This window comes from Ovis canadensis, chromosome 2 (assembly GCF_042477335.2).
Source record: "Ovis canadensis isolate MfBH-ARS-UI-01 breed Bighorn chromosome 2, ARS-UI_OviCan_v2, whole genome shotgun sequence".
Lineage (NCBI taxonomy): Eukaryota > Metazoa > Chordata > Mammalia > Artiodactyla > Bovidae > Ovis > Ovis canadensis.
The window spans coordinates 247,545,775-247,570,000 of NC_091246.1; the positions used below are offsets into that span (position 1 = coordinate 247,545,775).

General features: G+C 38.1%; 1 protein-coding gene across 43 annotated transcripts in view; it reads right to left on the reverse strand.

The window, feature by feature from the left end:
• Positions 1–466: 466 nt before the first annotated feature.
• SRRM1 (serine and arginine repetitive matrix 1) overlaps positions 467–24,226 on the reverse strand; it is a 28,508-nt gene continuing 4,748 nt past the window's right edge. For 4 of the 43 annotated variants that reach the window (XM_069579011.1, XM_069579042.1, XM_069579032.1 and 1 more), the window contains 14 exons: positions 23,327–23,497; positions 22,457–22,572; positions 20,348–20,551; positions 19,680–19,868; positions 19,274–19,393; positions 16,941–17,215; positions 11,983–12,063; positions 11,385–11,468; positions 9,972–10,116; positions 7,016–7,126; positions 4,581–5,042; positions 3,801–3,996; positions 1,871–2,080; positions 467–1,497 (listed from right to left, as the gene is read on the reverse strand). In XM_069579011.1, the coding sequence (XP_069435112.1) occupies positions 1,393–1,497; positions 1,871–2,080; positions 3,801–3,996; positions 4,581–5,042; positions 7,016–7,126; positions 9,972–10,116; positions 11,385–11,468; positions 11,983–12,063; positions 16,941–17,215; positions 19,274–19,393; positions 19,680–19,868; positions 20,348–20,551; positions 22,457–22,572; positions 23,327–23,497 (2,469 nt within the window). In that variant the 3' untranslated portion in view covers positions 467–1,392. Of the gene's footprint in view, positions 1,498–1,870; positions 2,081–3,800; positions 3,997–4,580; positions 5,043–7,015; positions 7,127–9,586; positions 9,629–9,971; positions 10,117–11,384; positions 11,472–11,982; positions 12,064–16,940; positions 17,216–19,273; positions 19,394–19,679; positions 19,869–20,347; positions 20,552–22,456; positions 22,573–23,326; positions 23,498–24,226 lie in introns of all 43 variants that reach the window. The other 39 variants (XM_069579010.1, XM_069579038.1, XM_069579031.1 and 36 more) reach the window with 25 other exon arrangements.

Genomic DNA, 24,226 nt, shown 5'->3' on the forward strand with positions numbered 1-24,226 from the left:
CTCAATCTTAAAATTAAAATATGGCCTGTAGGGAGCCAAACACCACACATACACACCAGACACCACCCATACCAATCACCCCACCCCACCCATGCACACACGTGCCTCTGATAGAGGGAGACTGCTCCATTCATTTTTTAGCCTTCATTCACTTCCTGGAATGTGCCAGACTCCTTCTGCCTTGGGGTAGACATACTGTGTGCTCTGCCTGAAATTCTTCCCTTCCCCTATGCCTGGCGGACCTGCCCATTATATACGTTCCAGTCTCACTGTGTACTTCCCTCTCATACACTTACCATATTAATTACTAAATAAAGATGCCAGCACAGTTTCATCACCTTGTATTTCCCTTGCCCAATCCTCCCTCTGCCAGAGCTGCCAAGGGGGTAAAAATACAGGCCCTGCAAGATTCCCAAGGCGGGCCTCCTGCAGTGTTCAGGTGGTAATAAAAGTGAGTGGCCAACACTTTTAAATTTAGAAATTTATTCTGTTTAATCCACAAGCTTTATATAGCTTTAGTTAAAAAAAAAAAAAAAAGAAACAAAAACAAAACAAAAACAGTGAAAACAAGACACTATTTCAAAGTCTGGGCCCTTCCAGCTTTCCAAATACAAGAGCTCTGAAAGCTGTATATACCGACTGGAACAAGACGAAATTATGAATGGAGCCATGACATTTCATGAAACAAAATTTTATGTAACTGAAGGATCCTTCCTGGGGCTAATTAATTGCCTTTACAAAAAAAGAGAAGAGAATGAAATTCCAGTGTTCCAAATCAACTTGTTACACATCTATATAAACCCACAGTGTCCTGGCAAACAACATGCTTTCATTTTCTGTCTCATCTTAAGAGCTCGAATCCTGATTCATTTCAGCAGAGACTCCACAGGCAACAGGAAAGATCGTGGCATTAAAATATTCATTTATACTTGTGTGGTAGTTCAACAGTGGTCTTATTTCTGGGCAAGCTTGCAAACCATCAAGGTTGAAAGCATCATAACTTAAATGGGTGCTAAGACTCAAATGAGAAAAAGGAAAAAGGAAAGAAAAAGTAGAAAGAAAAACCTCTGGGAATAGCCAGGGGTACTTAAAGGAACCATAAGAATGCCAACAATATTTAAACCCCCTTTTTTAAAAAGGGGATTTTTCTTTTTTGGCTTAAAATATTTCACTCTAAACGAATTTATGTCAGCTGTCAATGAAAGAATGTCACTAATACACTGTGGACACCTTTTGCAATGTAAATCCATGCCCTTTTTTTTACATGGTGAACTTCAACCTAGCAATTATTACAACAAATGTTATAGTCTAAAGCTCAAACACATTTTAGCAATTTTGAAATTGAATTGCGTACAAACCAAATAAAATTTACATCGTAACAAACATTTCCACCTAGGACTGTGGGGACACTTGAGCCTTCCGCATTGATCTCAGGGCCTTTTCACGCAGGTGCTTTTCTAAGTCATCAAGGTTATCTTCAGCCTCACTTTCAGTCTCCTAAAAAAAAAAAAAAAAACCCAGAAAGGTTGTATCGTTAAATCTTGAGACAATGGTTGGCAATGTTGAGTCTTATCTGTGGTGATGGCAGCATAACTGTATGAATATACTAAAAACCATACTTTAAATGGGTGAATTACATGTTTAATAATATCAAAGTTCTTTTCAAAAATATACATTAAGCTTTTTGGACATTATTGATATTCTTATTTAGCCTTAGCAAATTCCTGCTCTTGGTAAGTGGTCCTAGAGAAACCAATCAGAACAGAGTTAACACTGGGCATCTAATTATTAGAAGAAAATTACTAAGCTACTTCTGCAAACCAAATGACTTAGCTACTCGTACAAACTTCAAGACAGGGCCCGTAAGTACCTTCTTAGGCTCTGGCTCTGCCTCTGGTTCTTCCTGTGCTGATGTGGTTGTGGGAGCAGCTACAGCTGCAGGGGTTACAGCAGCCGCAGCAGCGGCAGCTACAGCCTTCTCCTTCTTGTGTTTTTTGTGCTTCTTGTGCTTCTTATCCTTTTTGTGTTTCTTGTCCTTCTTTTTCTTCTTTTTCTTTCCACCTCCTTCTGGGTCTGAATTCTAGAAATCCAGAAAAACAAAAGCAATAAAATCAACCCGTCCAAAGAAACATTTTATTTCAAGGGAATAACCAGCTGAATTAATCTCAGGATTTCATAGGGCATCAGGCGGAAGAAGGTCCAAGGCCAGTCACCACCAAGAAAAGTACTCCTAAAGATGGGAGTAAAGACTTCCAAGAGCTGAAATGGATCCTGAAGGCTCAGCAGTGAAGAATCTGCCTGCAATGCAGGAGACGTGGGTTTGATACCTGGGTCAGGAAGATCCCCTGGAGGAGGGGATGGCAACTCACTCCAGTATTCTTGCCTGGGAAATCCCATGACAGAGGAGCCTGGTGGGCTACGGATCATGCGGTAGCAAAGTGTCAGACACGGCTGAAACAACTGAGCATGCAGGCACCTAACTGCACACTAAACCAGGTCTCCCAATCACAGACTGAATCAGGTCTCCAAGACTGGCCTGAGTCTGGGTCTACTTCCAGATACAAGGAAAAGCTCCATGATGAATAGGAAGAAAAGTCTCTGAACTCACCCAAATTGAATTCTGGTTCCTGAACCTACTGGTCAACCTCACACAAATTGTTTAACTTGTTCTGAAGCCTTTTTATCAACCTCAAATGGGTATTACAATCCCTAATAAGGCTGTTTACAGTAATTAAATGGGAATATCTGTAAATCACCCATCATACCAGCCTAAGTAATAAAAAACTATTACCCTAATTGTAAGTGTGTGTGATGGCCACATCTCTAGTCACTGATCTCTAGAATGCAGGGTTATTTATTCTCCACTGCATATATTCCAAATTTAAGCCAAGGGTAGGCTCTGCTATAAATGCATCTAGTCTGTAATGTAATTTTAAAATCTCTTATTTCCAAGCAATTACTTAAAATTCTTCATCATTCAACTAGTCTGCACAATAACACAACCCGATTAAGATGAACAACTAACTATTGATGTTTTTTATACAATATAAGAATCTGCCACGATTAATGAATCACAAAGAAAGGAAAACAGTTTAAGCTCTGATATTTTACTATCCCAATGATATGTAAGCTTGATAATGTAAAAACAAGAATGTTACTCTTATTTACATAGCCTGCCAAAGACAAGACTATCTGGGTCAATAACGTACTTTCTATTTCATCTAATATTTCACATGTTGCAAGATTCATTTGTTATTACAGAAATAATGTATTTCCACTATAGAAAAAATTAAGAGCATTAAAATGTAAAGAAGAAAAATTAAAGATCACTCATTATTCTCCTCTAAAACCACTGGTAACATTGTGATATCTTGTGATACTTTTCTTAAAAAATAATGTAATCATACTAATAGACATGATCCAAGATCAAAACTTGCTTTAACTGTCCAATCGTAACTATCCCCAAACCTGTCAAATACTAGAGAGAACAGAAACACTAATTTTCTCCTAGATAATATTAGAATCAAGGTGTTTTTCCCCGTTTTTCTAAGTTATCTATATAGCTCAACCTTCACCACCAAGATTATAGAAATATTATAAGACACTGGAAATTAGTGGATATCTACAGAATATTAAGCATGGGCAATGATGCAAACACCACCACTTATTATGCGCCTCCTTTTGAAGTCCATCTGAATCACAGAAAATTATGCTCCTCTGAACTACAAAAGACGAAAACCTCTCTCCTTGCAAGTAACCATTTACCCTTATAAAGGAAGTCCACAACAGGGCAGACATACCCTTGCCGGTGATGGGCTTGGTGTTGGGCTTTTAGCCTTTTTAACCGGTACCGCTGGTGACCAGTTGGTGGAGGGTGACTGAGACTGGACAGGTGACGGAGGTGCTGGGGGCTTTTTAGCTGCTGGCTCAGGAGATCCCGAGACAGATCGGGAAGATGAGACCCTCCTTACCGACTGAGGGCTTGGTGAGGCAGCTCTAGAAACAGAAAGGAAAAACAAAACATTTAGCATTCAAAACAGAGATCCTTCTTTAAGAGAAAACCACCAACTACCATTAGATCACCAACTTTAATATTTTACAGCACTTAGTTTGCTGGCTGATTGTATCGACACAATTTTTATCATCTAAGTCTCCTGGAGAGTAGTTCCAAGCCCTACTGTCCTCTACCCATTCTATTAATGGTTCTTCCTGTAGGAAATTAGTAATGCCAGTTGCCATATTTAACACTGCTTTTATCAGTCTTACAGACATGCAAGAAGCATCCTATGCATCACTTCAGAGCTGGGTTTGGAAGCACACTTCTCAATTAACCTGATATCCTTAAGAACCAATAAAATCCTCATTTAGCTTATACCACAAGGAACTATCCTGAAAACAGAAAAGGATATATGAATAGGACTGAGAATTTGCCTTAAAGTTTGTATTCACAGCTGTTCTTTCCTGTTCTCAGTAAGTGTGTGTGTGGGGGGGGTGGGGGGTGGGGGGAAGAGAGTAGCTTCCAAACATAAAGAGCTATGCAAGTTAAGTGTTCCTAACCAAAAAAGATAAAACATTTTTACTTTTTTATCTTTTTGGGTTCCGGAGTCCTGGAGACTCTCCTAATGGGCCTAGAACTTGGAGATGGGGACTGCCTTCTTTGGGGTGACGATGATGCTCCTCTTCGAACAGGTGGAGGACTTGAGGTCTGAGGAGCACGAGGCCGTGGTGAGGGCGAATGCCGTTTGTTTGGCTGCGGTGACCGGGCCTCCCGGGCAGATCGGCTTGGGGAAGACCCTTTCCTATGCTTTGATGACAATGAAGGCGAACGTCTCTTGGTGACTGGGGGGCTTCTTTGTTTGGGAGGTGGTGAATGGGAGACCCGACGCTTTGGTGGTGGAGATGGTGATGCCCTTCGTTTAGGAGGGGGAGGGGGCGAAGCCGTTCTTCTCTTTGGAGGTGGAGAAGGAGAGTATCTCCTCTGTATTGGAGGAGAGTATCTTCTTGGGGAAGGTGAGCGACGACGTGGAGGAGGAGACGGAGTCCTAGGAAAAATACATCATGAAAGCTTAAAGGTCTAACAGACTAGAAACAGAATGCAAAGAAAATTATGCACTTACAGCACCAGAAAAAGAGAATATTTCTAAGTGGAAATGCCATGCCTTTATCCTTAAGTTAAAAAAAAAAAAAAAAAGAAATCACTTAGTAAATTACTGTGTATCCTAGATGATTACAAATAAGACATTCTGGTTAGTGAAGATATAGGGTTCAGATTGAATTCAAATTTGTCAAGTCATTCAGCAAAATCCATGCAGAATCAATTTAGTATTTTTTCAGAAAAGAATCTTGCATTGCTCTGAAGAAACTGAAAATCCATTACTACTATTAGTAACTAGAAAACTATATTCATAAGATTCTATTGACTGTGCAACTTGAACTCAGGAAGTCTGCTTTAAAGAGCAGTCCTATGGAGAACACTCTACACTGGTGTTTGGACTCTGTATTAATTATTAGTGTTCACTTGCACAAGGTTTAAAAGACATCACCCTGCCCTCACCGAAAGACTTGCATTCTGGGGGTCAAAAGAGTAGTATTCAATGGAAACCTACTGCTAGGGAGAATGCATTCCTGCTGAAGTCCCACTTGGCCTTCCTCTTAATGCTTAATCCCTATATAACCTTAACATGCCTCTTAGAAACTAAACTCAAAATAACATTCAGCTTCAACCACTTGCTTTTCTCCTGAAACATTCAGACCTTGAGCTCAAAGGTTTTACTGTCTAAAAATCATCTTTGGGAAAGGCCATACATTGTGCAACATCACAGAATGCATTTCCATTTAACTCTTACTGGTAACTCTGAACCCAGATTTCCTCACCTGGAAAATGGGAATACCACTATTAAGCAAGACCATCTTACAGACTAAAGATAAACTACATAAAACATCTAATGGTTCAGCTGGCACATAAAAGGCATTCAGGGTGTAGTCACTATACCGCTTGATAATGTGTTTGAGCAATTCTCTTAAAAATTTTTTTCTCCCCTTTTACTTTGAAATCATTTTTTACTGACAGAAGAGCTGAACAATAGTAAAGACTTGCCACTTAACATCTCATACAACTATAGAAAACCCACCAAGACTATAAAATTAACCTTAGTGCTAATTTGCTATTAACTAAAAAATACTAATGCCACCTCAGTTTTCCCCAGTAATGTTCTTCTTCTGTTCCAGGTTCCAAAAATCAGGATCCTACATTGCCTCCAACTGTCCCATGCCCTTAGTCTTTCTGCCAATCTGTAACAGTTTCTCAGTCTCTCTCACAATCGACTTTTCTTTGAAGAATGCTCATCAGTTACTACGTAGAATAGCTTTCAATTTGGGTTTGTCTGAGATGGTCAGTGCTCTGTGTTCAAAGACCCAGTATCCAGAGATTTAACCAACCCATATTTAATGGGTTGAAAATATTTGAACATAAAAAGGTTTCCCCTAAAATCACTAGAGTGATTCTATCTTTTAATTTACTTCACCTCTTTTAATGGTATACGGTTTACAAATCCTAAAATTCACCCAATTTCAATTGTTTTAGTATACAGGTGACCCCTGAACAGAGGTTTGAACCACATGGGTCCACTTATATGTGGATTTTAAAAAATACACACTGCCGTACTACACAACCTGCCGCTGGATGAATCCACAGATATAGAAGGCCCAACCGTAAAGTTAGTTAGAGTCAGATTCTCAGCTCCTCGTCGGTACCCCTAACTCCTGACCTTGCTGAAGGTCAACTGCATTCAGAGTCTTCAACCACGACAACTCCCAGTTTCCACCCCACCCTGGCCACCACCACCAATCCACTTTCTCTCCCTCTAGACTTGTGTGTCCTGGACGTGTCAGGTAAATGGAAATGTATAATATGTGGTATTTTGTAACAGCTGAACAAGGCCACTCAAATAAATATTTCAATCACAGAAATCCAAAGTTGCTCCCATCAGCACCCACGAGCCTGTCTCATAAATACCTTCGTCGTGGTGGTGGTGTGGGAGACCTGCGTCGACGAGGCGGAGGAGCAGGAGAAGGAGAACGTCGCCTTCTGGCGGGCGGTGGGGAGGGGCTTCTCCTCCGTCTACCACTAAACCAAAGAAGAATTACAGTTGACTCAGAGTCACTAACATCTGTAACTAAGTGATCAAGATGATTTAGTTTCAGTCACTGTCAACCCAAAGGGCAGCAGCCATCACTCCATCCCTAGAGCAGTGTTTTTCAAACTACACTGAAGTCAGTCAAAACTCGGTCAGAACAGATTTAAATAAAAAAGAAAGAAAAGAGAAACTAAGTGTTTTAACTATGGGAAATTTTGTTGTGTGAAACTTTTGTTGCAGTATATAAATATACAGTCTGAGTCACATAAAACATTCTTAACATGACACAAGGTGAAAAAACTGTGATAACACTACCTCAGGGAGTTGCTTTTTAACTGGACTGTACATTGGAAACAGCTGGGAAACTTATCTGAACTTTGTGTTCACCAGGTCTTGGCTATGGTCCAGCTGATATAGGTTATTAATAAAAAGGTTATTAATAAAAAGGTTCTTCAAGTAACTTTTGATTCCTTGTTAGGAACAACTGTAAAGCCTAGAAAAATACAATGTTCTAATACAGATATTTACAATTAAAGGCCCAAAATCTGGGTGTCAGTGCTCCAAGTTCTTGATTAAAAAAAAAAAAAAAATACATTCCTGCGGTTGAACAAGAGTTGCAAACAATTAATTAAAAACACTACTCCAAAGACAAAGAAACAAAGCTGCCTGAGCACTTAAGCCATCATGAGGAGCACTGTGGTCAAAATATAGGTAAGATCACAGACCTTCATTCCGAGCTCTGTTGCACAACCAAAAGAGGCACACTTTCTCAAGTTTACTTGTCTTGATTCCCCAATAAAACTAATCAGAGTTCATTAACAGAACAATGAAAAGTCTAACATTCATTAATAACCTTGATTTTTAACTTCAACTTGCTTATGCTTTGTGAAGACTAAGACTTCACTTTAAACAGATTTAAGATATGAACTACAAGAGGCAATAGGTCAAGACAGATAAGCTTCAGATGACATGCAGACACCAAGTTTTTTATTACAAGAAAGACAGTAAAGGAGAAGTCACTTTATTAGCAGGGTTAATCTGAGAATTATAGGACCTAGAGAAACAGGGTGGATTACTATACTGTTTCAACAGGTAATGAAGATTTCAAATGGGTAAAGACATCTGGGTTTTGACTCAAAAAGAAAAAGGTTTACATTCACAAACCTGAGTAATGAGATGATACAAAGCAAAACTCCTAGTGTGTTATCAGTAGATATAATAGCACAAGAGGCTATTCTGTTGATTATATGGCTCCTCTTTTAAAATATTCTCATAAAAAAAAAACTGAACTCAGATTAGAATCTATTATGATATACTAATGACCTGAGATATTCAATATTCACCCTGTGCCTCAGTTTCAGTTGTAAAATGAAAGGCTTGGCATTACTAAAAGGTCTCTTTCAGTAATGACTTCCAACGTCCTGTGTTCCATGTGAGAAAATTGAAAAGAGAATAAAACCATAACCTGTTAAAAATGATGAAGTAGCCAAACTAGCATACTTAAGGAACTACAAGAGAAACGGGACAGTCCCTCGTAACTGGAATCTTGACACCAAATAGGTCTCCAGCTTCTTTAAGCCGATATGACACACACCTCAGGGATTTAAAAAAGGAAAAGACAAACATCTTCCAGTTACTCTCAACACTTAATGCCAACCCAAGCCTTCAACTGCGTGGACACTGCTGAGTACAGAAGTCCCCCCACCACCCCACATTATGTAAGAACCAGTTTCATTAAGCCTCAAAACACAAAGCAGCCCTCAAGAATTAGGAATAGACAAGTCTCAGAATGAAGACAGCTTGCTATCTGTGCAGTGACCTCTTTAGAACCACATCATCTCCTTAGTCACACCGGTAGTGAGGACAAGTTATACACACAACAACTACTTTTTTACACTAAGTATGATTAATATTTGGGCTTCCCAGGTGACACAGTGGTAAAGAATCTGCCTGCCAACGCAGGAGATGCAAGAGATGTGGGTTTGATCCCTGGGTTGGGCAGAGTCCCTGGAGAAGGAAATGGCAACCCACTCCTGTATTCTTGCCTGGAGAATTCCACGGACAGAGGACAGGCTACAGTCCATGGGGTCACAAAGAGTGAGACACGACTGAGCACATGATTAATTTATCTTTAACTATTAAGGAAGGAATGTTCAACAGCCAAAGACAAAAGTTTAGAAGCATGAAAAATATTGCTTTAAGCCTTACAGTCATTTTTTAACCTTTTAAATGTCTCTCCCAAGTTTCTCTTGCCTTCCCTATCATCATCACAAAGCCCCCCCCCCAACCCAAATCTAAAGAGCTATTATTACTGTCCTACCGCATTAATTTGATGTGTAAGAAAATATAATTAAATCAAACCAAAACAACTGAGGATCTTCTCCACCATCATAACCTGTAAACCTAGGAACAGGATGTAATCCTAATTTACAAAATAGCATCTAACCAACCTTTTAGTCATTGGCGATTGCCATCGCTTTCCCATCTGCATCCTGAGAGCAGTGGAAAAAAACAAGTGTCAAGAATTCCATTCACCAAATTAATAGATATATATATATATATTTTAGATGTTCAAAGATAGTCAGAAGTAAATGCCATGATTTAACTGGTCTATTCAGGTCATGCACATGCATGACATGCTGGTACAAACTTACTAAATTCTCATTAAACAGTAATAATCACCGAACAAAAGAAAACCCAAATACCCCCAAATCTGACCATTTCCTACTATAAGTGCTAATGAAATGGAATTAACCCAATTCTAAATAAGCCCACAGCCCATCCCTTAAGTTATGAAGCTTTATCACAACTACAGATCAAGAGTGAAGACATTACCGAGGGGAAGCCTCCTTCTGGCGCTTTCGAGGTGATGGAGAGGCACTCCGGGAAGGGGAATGTCTCCGTCGCCTGCCTACCTCACCATTCTTCACATGGGACCTTTTGGGTCGTTCATCTTCTGAGGAAGAGGAGGAGCCAGAATCTAAAATTACACAATGAACAAAAATTTACATCAGATGTATGCTTAAAGGCCTGTACCTGTTTTTGGAAGCTAAGCAGAGGGAGTATCCAAATTAGCATATGAAGTTCACTAATATAAGTGAGCACACATACAAGCCATGAGTTCTGGAAAAAAGACTATTACCAATATGTGCTCAATGACTTCAAAGTCAAGCATACATAAATATATAATTATATAATTATTTTATACAAATCATTTCCATAGCACAAGCCAAGAAGACAGCACTCCTTAAGAATCTAGTGATTTTCCAAAAAGCTCAGTAAAACTTAAAAAGCATCTCGAGCAATTACTTAATTCTAGTTACTCTAAGCACTTTTAAGGCTACTGAAAGCCCGACTGGGGTTTGAATGATTTACTTCATATCCCTATCATTTATCAAACAAGATATATCTGACAATTCCTATAAATACCAAAAAAATATCCAAAACATAATGCATTTTCAAACATTTCCATAATTGACCACATCTTAAAAGGAGTTGCAAAAGCTATATAGCTTTAATTGACTTAATGTCACTGTGGAATGCTTTGGTTTCCATTTTATAAATGAAAAGAAAAGGCAGTGTCTAGACTCTGTCACAATTACCAACTGAGCTAATAAAACCAATATATCTGACTTCAAAATCAGGTTTCTGTGTACGTACTTTTTATTTCAGAAATTATAGATACACTCATATAAACACATACACAGAAAAAAAACTAGAAATAACCTAAATGTCCAAATAGGCAAGTGGCTCGATAGTATATTACCAATATTTTAAAAATGTAGCAGCCAGTAAATAAATGAGGTAGATCCTTAAGAACTAACAGGGGAAGATGTCTAGATACAGTAAGTTAAAAAGGCAAGCAATATAACCTACAGTTTGAGCCTGTTAGGTGTTTTGGGTTTGTTTTTAAACTACAGATACTTAATACATGCACAGAAAATTTCTAAATAAAATCTTTGGGGAGTTAAGACTGAGGGTTGAGAAAAGAAACATACTTTTCCAATTTTTATTCCTGTTTTAAATTTTGTACTCTGAAGATCTATTACTTTTACAACAATCTAAAAGAAAATTAAGTTTTTAAGGAAGTACTTAATACCAAAGCTCCAAAACTAACAATTCCTCATATTTCTATGAAGGCACAAAAATATTTCTCCTAAATACACTCACTACACTTCTGGATATTTTTATCTTAAGTACTTTTATTAGGACATGCAGAGAAAAAGAGCAGGTCCTCAGTGTCCATACCAGACGAAGACTGCTGGTTCTGTCGTCTATACTGGCGCCTCTGCTGCACAGAATCTGCTGCAGCCATTTTGCCACCTTTATCTTCTTCTGAAAGAAGGATGCATTTAGAAAGTGCTTCTTTAGTTATGCATACAGAAAATATAACATATTTGAGTTGGGAAATATTCTCCTAAACTTTTATTTGTGATAGCTGGGTCAAGCACTATCTACTCTTCCCCCGCCAACAAACAGAGGAGGAGCTTAAAATGCCAATTTAAATGCCAATTTAGATTATCTTCATTCACCAAATATAATGAAAAAATAAACTTATCTAGGCATTTGTGACAGTTCGGGCTGGGTGCCAAGCACTTATAAACATTATTTCAGTTAACCACCAAAGACTAAAGGATGGCACTATTATGCATTTCAGAGATGGAGGGGAGAGGAGAAGAGGCTCAGATAAATTAAGTAATTAAAACAAAACATAGTGGAACTTGGGATTCAAACAGGCCAGTCTGACTTCCAATCCTAGCTCTTAATCATTAAGCCATAAACTATGATTAATCTTTAACCAGAAACAAATTCAGCTTAAAACACAAAACAAGCACAAAACACTTACCCGATTCAGATAACTCTACTTTCCGAGGCTTCGGTGCTGGTGAAGGGGATTCTCTTTTCTCAGTACCTTTATGTTTTGTCACTAAAAATGAGGAGGGGGAAAAAAAGCCCCACTTACATACATTAAAAAAACGAAACAAAAGGCTACACATTTTAATGATACAAAAGAAGTGTGACTCTTCTCAAAAATAATTTACTGACAATTAAAAAGTCCTTTTAAAGATCTTGTTGTCATTATCTGAAGCAAAAGAAGTAATTAATAAATGTCTGGTGAAAAGCCTCAGAAAGTTCTATAATGATTTTAAAACTTTCAAACTTTCTCCCAAGAGAAACAGTTAAGAGAATAGCAGTTCAGTTCAGCATGCAGAAGGAAATGGCACCCCACTCCAATATTCTTGCCTGGAGAATCCCAGGGACGGAGGAGCCTGGTAGGCTACAGTCCATGGGGTTGCAGAGTCGGACACGACTGAGCGACTTCACTTCACTTCAGTTCAGTAAACCTCTATGTGCTACCTTAAAATTTCAAGCACACACTCTTGACTATGCAAGCACTTGTAAGCACCACTACCGGTTGGTCCAGAAAAGTAATAAAGATAATAAATGATTAAGACATAAGATCTGATGAAACTTTCACAGAGAAAAACATGTGATCTGGAAATCTGAGGAACAAATTGGTCATCTAAGAGACCAAAGGCTCTTGATGTAGAGAATAGCCTTCAAAATAGCAGGAGGGACTTAAACTACCTGTAAAAAAACTTCAAAAAAAGTTGGTCTTCCCTGGTGGCTCAGTGGTAAAGAATCTGCCTGCCAATGCAGGAGACACGAGTTCAATGCCTAGTCTGGAAAGACCCCACATGCCACGGAGCAACTAAGCCCGTGCACCACAACTACTGAGCCCTCCTCACACCTCAAGGTCTGACGCCCACATGCCCTAGAGCCCAGTTCTTAGCTACAGAAGCCACTGCAATGTGAAACCCGTGCACGACTAGAGGATAGCCCCAGCTTGCCGCAACTAGAGCAAAAGCCCAGGAAGCAGTGAGGGCCCAGCACAGCCAAAAATAAAATTATATATACAGTCAATAAATACAATTACATATGTATATAATATATATATATATGTGGACCTTCAACATGGTAAAAATATTAAATGCTAAGACTGAAGGTTTCTTTCTAAAGCTTAATTAAAAAAAGTAACCTCAACCAAAGTCACCCAAATAATTCCAGTGAACTAGGATCTGAATCCAAGACACTATTTCTATGGCACAGGCATAAGCTTTAATTTCTAACAATTACTATTTCTGTTTATCCTATCCATTCCATTGCCTCAACTAAAATCAAATGTTTATACATAATCATTAGTCTTACCCAAGATTAACCTAAAATATCAGAGAACAGTCCTCTAAGAACTAAACCTAAAGACAATATGATTGCCTCAGGATCCTCACATTTGTTTTCGTTTCACTGAAGCAATTAACATGGAATGTTTAACATTTATATGATTTTGTTTAACAGACACTCATTCAAATTTCTCTAAAGATTTATTTTAAGAGGCAGTAATGGCCATCTAATCATCTTTGCTGAGGCAATCCAATCAAAGAATTTAACTATACTTTTTATTAATTCTACCTAATAATAAGCCTTTTGGACAAATCACTGGAATGGCTACAGAATCTAGTGATTAGACAGTCCAGTGATTATTTAATTAGTGATCAGTAGCAAGACTGCACTTAAAAAGTATTAGCCTCCAATTAAAATAAATAAATTTATATTAAAAAACATGAATTTTAACAAATTCAAATAGAAAGGCCTTTAAAATTTTAAACATGCAAAGCTCTTTTCTGGATAGGCCCTCTTCATTTTTAAGTGTCAGTGACTCTTCAACTCTGAAAACAATATTTTAGGGAATCTAGTTTATAAACCTGCATATCAAAGTGCCACTTTAGAGAACTGGGTTCTGAAATGTGTACTTGGATGCAAAAATGCATTTTCCTCTAAGAAACATTAAAAAGTGGTTATGTTTGCTATATATTTGGCAAATAAATGCCTGTAGAGCAAATAATGCAATTGAGCTATAACATTATATTTTCCCCCCACAGAAGCTTGTATTTGGAGTTTTATCCTGATTTAATCTCTACAATGGCTTGGCTAAAAGTCATTACTGATATAATCAGTGCTAAACATACTCCCTACTCTGGCTTAATAAGATTAACTGAATCATATCATTATTAGTACTATGTTTCATCAGTGCTTGCTTGTTTAGGAAAGATTTTTCAACAGTTCATTTTTATCTTAAAAAAAAAAGGAGCTTATTTTTATGTTGATGTTTCATTTTTAGCATTCAAGGGGGAAAATCATTCTAGCATGAAGTCTGAAATCTCTGAAGTCACCGAAAAACCAGTATTTTAAATTTATTTCAGTAGTCCTATTAATCATTAATCTTGCAGACTTGCTTGAAAGATCAATCTGGTAAAGATAAGTCACTCTGTGACCAGGATTAGTAAAAGAATCATTAAGTATTTACAGAGCACAATTTATATTGCTGCACTGATCTCAACTTAAAATTATCATCACCACTATAGGTATAGATCCTCTGGAAACATATTTCATTAAATATTTCACTGATTTCAAAGCACTGTTTTATGTACTAAGATAATGCCAATTTAACTATGACATGCCACTGATTACAAAATGCTTCCTTTCAGGTAACAATGTGTATTATATTCCAAACAGTTTATTTTACCTTTAATTCTCCAAAAGTTTTCCTTCTTTCCTTCCACTCCATCCACCCACTATTAACAGTAGAACCTTAAGGCCCTGATTGATAACTACCACAGGAAATACAAAAGTAAAATATATCACTTTTCAATGGTATCACTACTCTTATTAGCAGTGGAGACACGAAAGGAATTTCTAAAATCATACCACCAGGTACAGAAGCTGAAAAACTTGATCCTGCCTTCCATCTCTCTCCCCTAGCAATCAAAACAGGCATTTGGGGTTCGGAAAGCTGGGAGACATTTTTCAACTGGGAACCCAAATTCTAGTCCTGGCTGGTTGACCTTGACCATAATCACTTAACCTGAGAACCTGTTTCTTGATGACAATCTCTCAAGTCTTTCCTAGCTCTGAAATTTCATCACAAAGGGTTGGGATCGCTTTACTATAAAAAGCTATTTATCTCCAAGTAGTTAGAACCAATGTTCAGCTTCAGTGGACAAAAGGCAGCTCTCACTACACTGCCCACAGTCTGTTTCTTTGGTTGGGTTTTGCTTGGACATGGAAGACCTGCCCCATCAGCTCCAGGAATATAACTGGTCCCCTGCCTTCCACCTTCACTTCCCTTCACTGTGACTTGTTTTCAAAAAGCAGCAGTCCACTCTTTCTGACAACATATCAAAACAAGAGGTGGTACCTGTGCAGACCCTAACAAAGGTAATAAATAATGCTTAATCAACCTATTTAATAAGGATTCAGTCCTTCCACTCAGGTACTTTTTTATTCTTTGGTGATATGATGTACATAGGAAAATCATAATCTGATATATGTCTGCAAGGTAACATTCATAACATTTTTTTTTTACTAGACAACTTTCTAGCTCTAGAGAAAGGAAAGTATTCAGAAGTGCAAAAACTTCACCAGAAAAGAAAAACAGGTCAGGACAACAGGCATCAGTGACTGGAAACTCCTCAACAGAAAGTAATATGGGACGTGATTATTATGAAAGTAAGTCATCCTAAGATACCCATACTTAAGTCTGAATCTGGAAGACCTAAATGTGTCTCTGTTTTTATCCAGCTGTCAGTCTGATGAGTCAAAGCAACAAAACTGACTGCATAATATTCATGGTATCAGCAAATTAACCTGCTGAAGTTCAGAAATAATCTATACATCTTTACATATTACCATCTGACAGTACCCTCACCCCTCACTCTGACAGCATGTCTACACTTCACAGTAACAGACTGCAAAACAGCAAAATCTGTCTTTCTAGATATCACCATATTGCAGTTGTGGGGACAGGGGGTGGTGGAGGGGTGGACACAAACAAAGCAGCAGGGTACTGATTAGAAATGCTGCTCTCGTCAACCTCAGAAAAACACAACAGTCAAGATTTTGCCTGGGATATCCCCATTTTTTTCATTTATAACCTGAAAACTTAAATGAGATCAGAGCAATCCCAGTATATATTAATCTACAGATTGCTCCTTAAAACCCAGTTACTCTAACAGTTCTTTTATGATCACACCCTCTACTCACCTATCAGGTTGCTTATTATTCCAGCCCTAAGTACCAGAGGCTCAACTCAAATGGATACCATAGCTTTTCTCCATTGTGTATTTAACGCTTAAGAAACAAACTCCAGCAGACCACAACCTTCACTCAAAACTAACATAGCATTCTACTTGCCTGGCAGGATCACAGATCATAAATTCCTCAGAAATCAATCTGCAGAATAAAGCAAGGACAACACTCAGAAGAACCTTGCCTAGAGCCTAAATTAAAAAAAACAAACCAGCTTTTAGGAGGGCACCATGTCCCTCCCTAGAGAGTACAATATGCCACAGAAAGGAATTAAAACAGAATATTAAGTCCTCCAGTAAGATATCAAACAAACTATCTGCAGGGTATAAAAAAAGTTAACTGGTCTCATAGTAATAAAATGATCCCTTTACCATGACAACACAAACTTCTGGTAAGTTACCCCAACTCTACCAGCCCACGGCTGATAACAGCACATTTTTCCACCTACTCAACGCCAGAGGGCAATGCTAAAAACAGAACCATTTTACAGGTAAACTCCATTTCAGCAAACTCCCAAGAGCTTAGAGCAGGAAAAAAAAGGTGAGAGTCTAAGCAAATTTAGGAAAGACATGACACAAATATCACCCAGCTAATTCATACTTTGAAGGCAGCAGGGACAGCATGAAGAAGAACATACTGTTTTTATGTGATTTTTACCTTTACCTGAAGTTCTCCCTGGAGAGACAGAAACACGACTTTTCCTTGTACGGTTTGACTGCTGGGGTGTTGGGGAATGACGAGTTTTTGGCGGCGGAGTAGCTGGAGGTGACGGCCTATGCCTTCGCCTCGGAGGACTTGCTGAAGGAGATAACCTACGAGCTTTTCGAGGAGGGCTGGATGTCCTCTTCGGAGGCTTCTTTGGCGGGGACCGGGAACGAGACGAAGAAGATGATGAACTACTCCCAGACAAGGATGCCGACGAACGCCTTCTTCTGTGGAACAAAGTACTCATGTTCATTAACTGCATGCTCAGAGAGAGTGACCTTACAGGTATGTATGCACAGTTTACACAAAAATACAGCTATTTTTATCCAACTTTTGAGTTTATGTAGCTAAGCACATAAATGAGTTTGCTTTTTTAAAAGAGTATGAAACAAAACCATAACCCAGGGTAGGAAACAGCTAGTTCTGAGACTAACTAAATAACTTATTCTGATAAATGCTTCTGTTTGAGTTGTCTCTCCCATAGTTGTAAAATGTCAAGTGCTATACAACTAACCGGTCTCTTCTTGCCTTAGGAAGAATGAGTGTTTTGGAGTCTGCATACAAAATTGGGGTGGCAAAGTATTTTTTCATTTAATAACACAATGTCAAGCAACCTTTTATGTTGCATTAAAAAAAAGCACAATATTAGGAATTCATTTAGCTACATAAACTTAGAAGCAGGGGACTCTCGAATTCTGCGGCAAAATCTGTGGTAAGTTCTGTTGCAATTATGTGTACCTGCAGAATTCACCTTTGGCGGAAGAATTCCTGAGAACCTGAAAAAAAGAAACCCTACCTTAAGTGTGAGACAAGAACTGGCTGAAAGGGAATCTTACACAGTCTGCAAATTATCCTGACTGCTAAACGGCTTAGTAAGCAATTCAAACACACTGTTTGCAAAACTCCAGTATGAGAAGTAGCTGTTTCCACTAACCTTACACTACAAAGCACCAGCATTACTTTTCTCCTAAGGAGGAACAGTAAATTTTACAAAAGTGGGATGCCTAAAATTGACTGACCATTTACATCTTTAGTCTCTTCACTGTAACATCAATTCCATAATTTCTAGTAGTACTTATAAAAAATGGTCCAACATATCTTGACAACTCCTCCCTGGAAAAAAATATTGTCTTTTTTTGGTCTGTTTCTGTCTTATTTTGGCTGCACTGGAAGGGTTGTGGAATCTCAGTTCCTCAATCAGAGACTGAACCCGGGCCACATTAGCTAAAAAGTGCCTAATCCTAACCACTAGACCACCAGAAAATTCCTCCAAAATATCTTCTTTAAAAATATGGGATTCTGGAAAACTTCAGACTGCAGAAACAAAACAAAATTACAGAGATTATCTCCAAGTTGATTTGGTTCCTTGAAAAACCTGAATAGACTCAAAACACAAAAAATTCTGTCCTAAATATAATCTGAAGCACAATAACCAGTTCCTTCTAAAAACAGGTGAAATGCATCGTCAAGAAGGCACAAAACTCTGCTACCAGTACACTACACCTCTACTCGAAGCAGGTGTGGCAATAATCTTTTTGTTCAAAGTGTTTGATCCTAACATTTTACCTTATGCTAATTTAAAAATTATTTTTAAAAAGAACACCAGTATTGACAAAGTGACTTTTATGCCAAGTCTCTTCAAAAATTGGACCAAACTGCCATTAATGGTTATTATCTACAGAATGAGACTGTAATTTTCAAATCATTTCATTTCTACTTGAACTGTTTATTGTTAAGTACTCATTATTTCTTTAATATGGAAGAAACATTAAGGTATAATGGATTATTTTAACACTCCAGCATTTTTGCCTAGGAAATCCCATGGTGGGCTACTGTCCACTGGGTTGCCAGAGCTGGACACGACTTAGTGACTGAACAGTAACAAAAGCAGTTTACTGACTCTATAGTCATCTATATTCAGAAGCTAGTGGTAATTAAAAGCCAAAGGGAGAAGGTGGACAATTCCCTTACTTGGTTAAGATTTCCTGGTAGGGTCCAAAAGGGTAAAGATTAACACAAATACCCAACAAGATGGTGAACGTCTTGTTTTTTTTTTAATCTTCTAGCACTGGATAAGTGTTATCACTCAAAAATAACAGCATTACACCTCAAATGAGGTATCCCTTCATGAGACATTACCTATTATTGCTCATGAGTTCCTTTTTTTTTTCTTTCCTGAAGAAACACTAACTCAAAGATTAGCCTGAAACAAACACAATGCACTTTTGTACACCTGACAGCTCCAAATTTAGAAAAACCACCCCCCCAAACCCCCAAATGCTCACCGTCTCACTGGAGATCTACTCCTTCTATGCCTTGGTGGAGGAGGCATTCGTCTCGGTGGGGTCCTTCTTCGAGGAGATGGCCGTCTTCTTGGGCTTGGCCGCCTTCTAGGTGAGTAAGATCTGCCACAACAAAATTAGAATCTGAATAAACCATACGCAAGGAATGAATTCCTTAGCATAGTTTTCTCAACAGCTACATTTAAAAAATGGATTTCAAGGGACACAATTTTTTGTGTGGAGACTTTTAATAGAATGTAGACAGTGTTCTCAAATTATCTTTGGAAATCCAAAACATAAACCTGTGCTAAATTATTTTCTACTGCTTTGAAATACTTTACCTAATTCTACCTAGGAGAACAACACATAAAAATTCGAGATCTATTCAGATCTTAAAGCCACTACTCACCTTGATCGAGATCTATGGCGCCTTCTTGGTCTAGTATGAGAAGGAGAGCGAGAACGTGTCCGGGATCTTGACTTTGAACGTGACCGAGATCTTGGTCGGGTCTTTTCCTTTTCCTTTTTGGAGTTTTTCTCTGGAGAAGGTTCTTTAGGCTCTAGTACTGGTTCAGTCTTGGGAACTTTCAGGATGTCACTGTGGGGTGGGGGTGGGGGGGGGGTTGAAAAAAAACTTATTTTGTGCCTTTTCTACTTAGACTCCTAAGTCTTAATACAATGATATGAAAAAGTTATCTCTCTCTAAAAAGTTTTCAAAATCTATGAAGACATCGAGAAAGATGTATATACATGACTGAAATCCAGTGAACAACTAACAATTCTAACCACATGTATTTTTTAAGAGTGCAAAGGTGTCCATGATATGGGGGATGGGGGAGCAAGTTACAGGATATAAAATCTCTGAAACAACACAACCAGCAGATAGCAGTGGCCACCTTTGGGTCATCTTACTTATACTCTATTATAAAATTTGAATTTCTTTTCAACAATCTAACTTTATAATTTTAAAGACCTGTAAGGAAAACAAGTTTACGTTTCTAACTCACAAGTATATTTATTGTCACTTAATAATAGCCTAAAACTGTGATATTTAAAAATGAATTTTTATGTACTTGCCTAGTAGAAGTGGCCTCTTGTACTGAAGCTTCTTTTACTTTCACTGATGGCTCTGGGAGCTCTGGAGTTTTTTCCTTCTTCTCTGGAGCAGGGGAAGGACTCCGGCTTTTGGTTCTGTGACGGGGAGACCGAGAATGACTGCGCTTTCTCTCTCTCCTGACAGGGGAAGATCGTCTTCTAGGGGAAGGAGATCTGGACTTGCGTCTAGGATGAAAGCAATTTTTTTTTCAGGTTTTTTAAATAAAGTGGACCAGGGAAAAGGGTCAAAAGAAGTGAGGTTAACCTTTTACATTCACCATTATTGTCTACACCTGTGCAATTCCCTATAGATACAAGATATCCTCTCACGTTTATTTAATAGGAAAAGGGCAGAGAAAACACCAGAAAAACAAGCCAATGAAGGATAACATTCTCTCGTGTAACAGTTTTAAGTGTTAATCACTCAGTCACGTCTGACTCTCTGTGACCCCATGAACTGTAGCCCACCAGGTCTCTCTGCCCATGGAGTCCTCCAGGCAAGAACACTGGAGTGGGCTGCCATTTCCTTCTCCAGGGGATCTTCTTGACCCAGGGACTGAACCTGGGTCTCCTGCACTGCAGGTGGATTATTTACTGTCTGAGCCACCAGGGCAGTCCCATAACAGTTATAAGAGAGGAACATACTGACTCAGGCTCTAGATTTAGGTTCTTAATCATTCCAAGAGTTGAGAAGACCAAAGGACTTTTTACAGGAAGAGGATGTGTAAAAGGAATGAAACCGCTAATAATAAGAAAGCTGTCTGTTGAAAGTGAAAATCACTCAGTCGTGTCCGACTCTTTGTGACTACACAGTTCATCGAATTCTCTAGGCCGGAATGCTGGAGTCGGTAGCCTATCCCTTCTCCAGGGGATCTTCCTGACCCAGGAATCGAACCAGGGTCTCCTGCACTGCAGGTGGATTCTTTACCAACTGAGCTATCAGGGACGCCCTGTATATAAATCAGATTTTAAAAAGCAGTTTACATCCAGACAGATCCCATCAAAATTCATCAGGTACTCTTGGTATTGCACAAAAAATGACTAGGGCAATTAAAGCAATATGCTCTTCAGAAAAGGATGAATATATCAAACTTGCCTAAGAGAGCTTTTTGGGAAGAGAAGCCCCTTTTCCATTTCAACAATTGTTTCCCTAACCTGAAATAAAAGAGTAAATCTGGTTCACTTCAAATAGTTACCACTATGATTTGTGCCTAACTCTAGAAATACTGCTTCCCTGCTAACAGCTTTTCATATCAAGTATATCAATAAAAGGGACAAAGAAATTACCTGCTCTCTTTACTGATTCCAGCCAGCTAATTTATGAAGATATTAGAATCCTAAAAACGGAAAGCCTAATGGAATTCTCACCAGCACAAATACACAAGTTGAATCATAGATTAAAAAATGGGAACCTAACCATAGTCTCAATGGAAGGAAAAACAAAGCAAATATCTGTTTTGCATTCAGTACAACCATCTAAGAAAAGTACAGTATGAAAGGCTAGTAGGTATAGAGTTCTAATTGAAAAAAAAAACCACAAAGAAAAAAGAATTGGAGTACATTAAAGTAACTCCAAATAATTTAAAGCAATATGAAAGACAAGTCGAGATGTTGATTTAGGACTTAAGGGACTGACTAATTTACCTAGATTTTAGAGATAATTATTATAGTCAAAAGATGATCTGTCTTAAAAAAAGAAATATCTTAGTCCGGAGGCAAGCCATAGCACACTATGAAAACTGTATGATGGAAAAATTTCCTGAATTGTACGTTAGCTTCCTTTTCAAACTATGTAACTTTCTGGACACAATATTTTAATACCTAAGGTATTCATAAAACATTAGGTATGCACCATATGTAAAATAGATAGACAATGGGAATTTGCTGTATGATTCAGGGAACTCAAACCAGGGTTCTGTAACAATCTAGAGGTGTGGGAAAGAGGTTCAAGGTGGGGAGGACATATGTGTACCTATGGCTTATTCATGTTGATGTATGGCAGAAACCAACACAATATTGTAAAGCAATTATCCTTCAGTTAAAAATAAACATAAAAACCCCAAAACACCAAGTATGCAGATTGTGCCGTACCTTCTTGGGCTTCGAGACCGCTCCCTTTTTTCTCTGCTGCTTTCTTTTTCTTCTTTATCCCTCTTATCCTTGTCTTCATCTTGCTTTTTCATAGATGCCAACTTTTCTTGTTCAATCTGTAAAGATAAGGTTTTCAAAGTAAACAGTTGACCATTTGAGATTAACGAGCAAACTGAAGACTGTACATCTGATAAAAACCAATGTTATATATAACTGTCTTTCACCACCCCAATTTTAGGTAACTGTTATTTCATCAGTCTCTGCTTTTCAGTAAGACTGGTCTTTTTTCATCCATACTAGACTGAATAACTGATGGCTCAGTGGGTACTGAATACTTGCTGAACTAAAGAGAACGGCTGTTAGCTGTTCCAAGCTTACTAAGAAAAAAGAACTCATTTTCACATTTGTATTATCCATTCATGATTTAAAATGTACTGCCCATATGAAGAGCTGTGCTTACCTTTTACACTGTTACTAAAGTTCAATTTTCTCTTAAGCTAAATGTAGCTAGATGTACTATATGTATATATATACACACACACATATTTTTAATGTATATATATATATGTTTGGTATGTTTTATAATATATATACACACACACACAAACACAAACATATATTTTTAATGTTTATATATATAATCTACCAAATTATTGGACTCTGGGACAATGACATTTTAAACTCACTGTTAGGGCGTGGGGGAGGAATATGAAAGTGAGAGAAGTAGAGAACTGAAGTCGAACATTCAAACATATTACAGTAAAGAAAAACATACTGACCCTAGCCAGGACATGTAAAATTTAAAGTGTCTCAGCAGTCTGGATACTGCTCTCTCAAGTCAAACATTACAAAAAAGTAAAGGTGATTTACCTGTCTCTGTTTTATTTCTTCCTTCTTCAGTTCTAGGAAAGCAGAAGGGATTCCAGCGATGTTTTCTTGTGCACTTAAGAGTAGGGGCCACAGTTCTCCCATAAATTCTCTAGCATTTTTTCCATTCAAAAACCCGGTCAGGTTGATTTGCATCATTTTCGAATCTGGATTCTGCAAAAAGACATGACAGGAAGAAAGACAGGTTACTTCAAAACAAACCAATCAACCAATCTAAAACTCATTTAAATTAGTATTTTTAAGTCTATCATAGGGGCTTAGATACATATATTCTTTACTATTTTAAAAATAGCTTTCCCTAGTAGTTTCTCAGCAATGTAATCTCTAGGACAGATTACCAAATTCTCTCTCTCACTCTACCAAAAGCCATCAGAGCAGCCTGTTAATCCTTTGTGGATTTCATAAGTATTTTTAGACTATGGCTGTTAGTGGGCCTTACATTTATCAACTTTAAAAACCAACATGGAACATCCACAAATTCTTGCATTTACTAACAAGGAAAGTGTCTGCTTGTCTGGAAATTCTCCCTCATTGAGAAACAGAAAGTATACAAACTGTTCACTTCTAACACTGTGAATAGCTCTCTATAAAATATCTATTGTCCAGTTATGCATGCACTCTGTACCTTTTGAAGACTAAGCTGAATGTGTCACTTCTATATAAGGAAAATCTATTATAACAACACCTCAAATTCTCAACTGTCCACAAAGGGCTAAGAGGTCATTATTTCTCAGAAATAACTGGGTTTTTAAATGCTAAATCTGTTGGTCAAGCAACAAGGTCCATATAACAAGCACAGCTCAATAGCACAAAGCAAGTACAGATTCCAGGTGTCTTCAGTTTCTTCTTGGAACCTTGGGGGTTTGGAATCGCCAAGTCCCC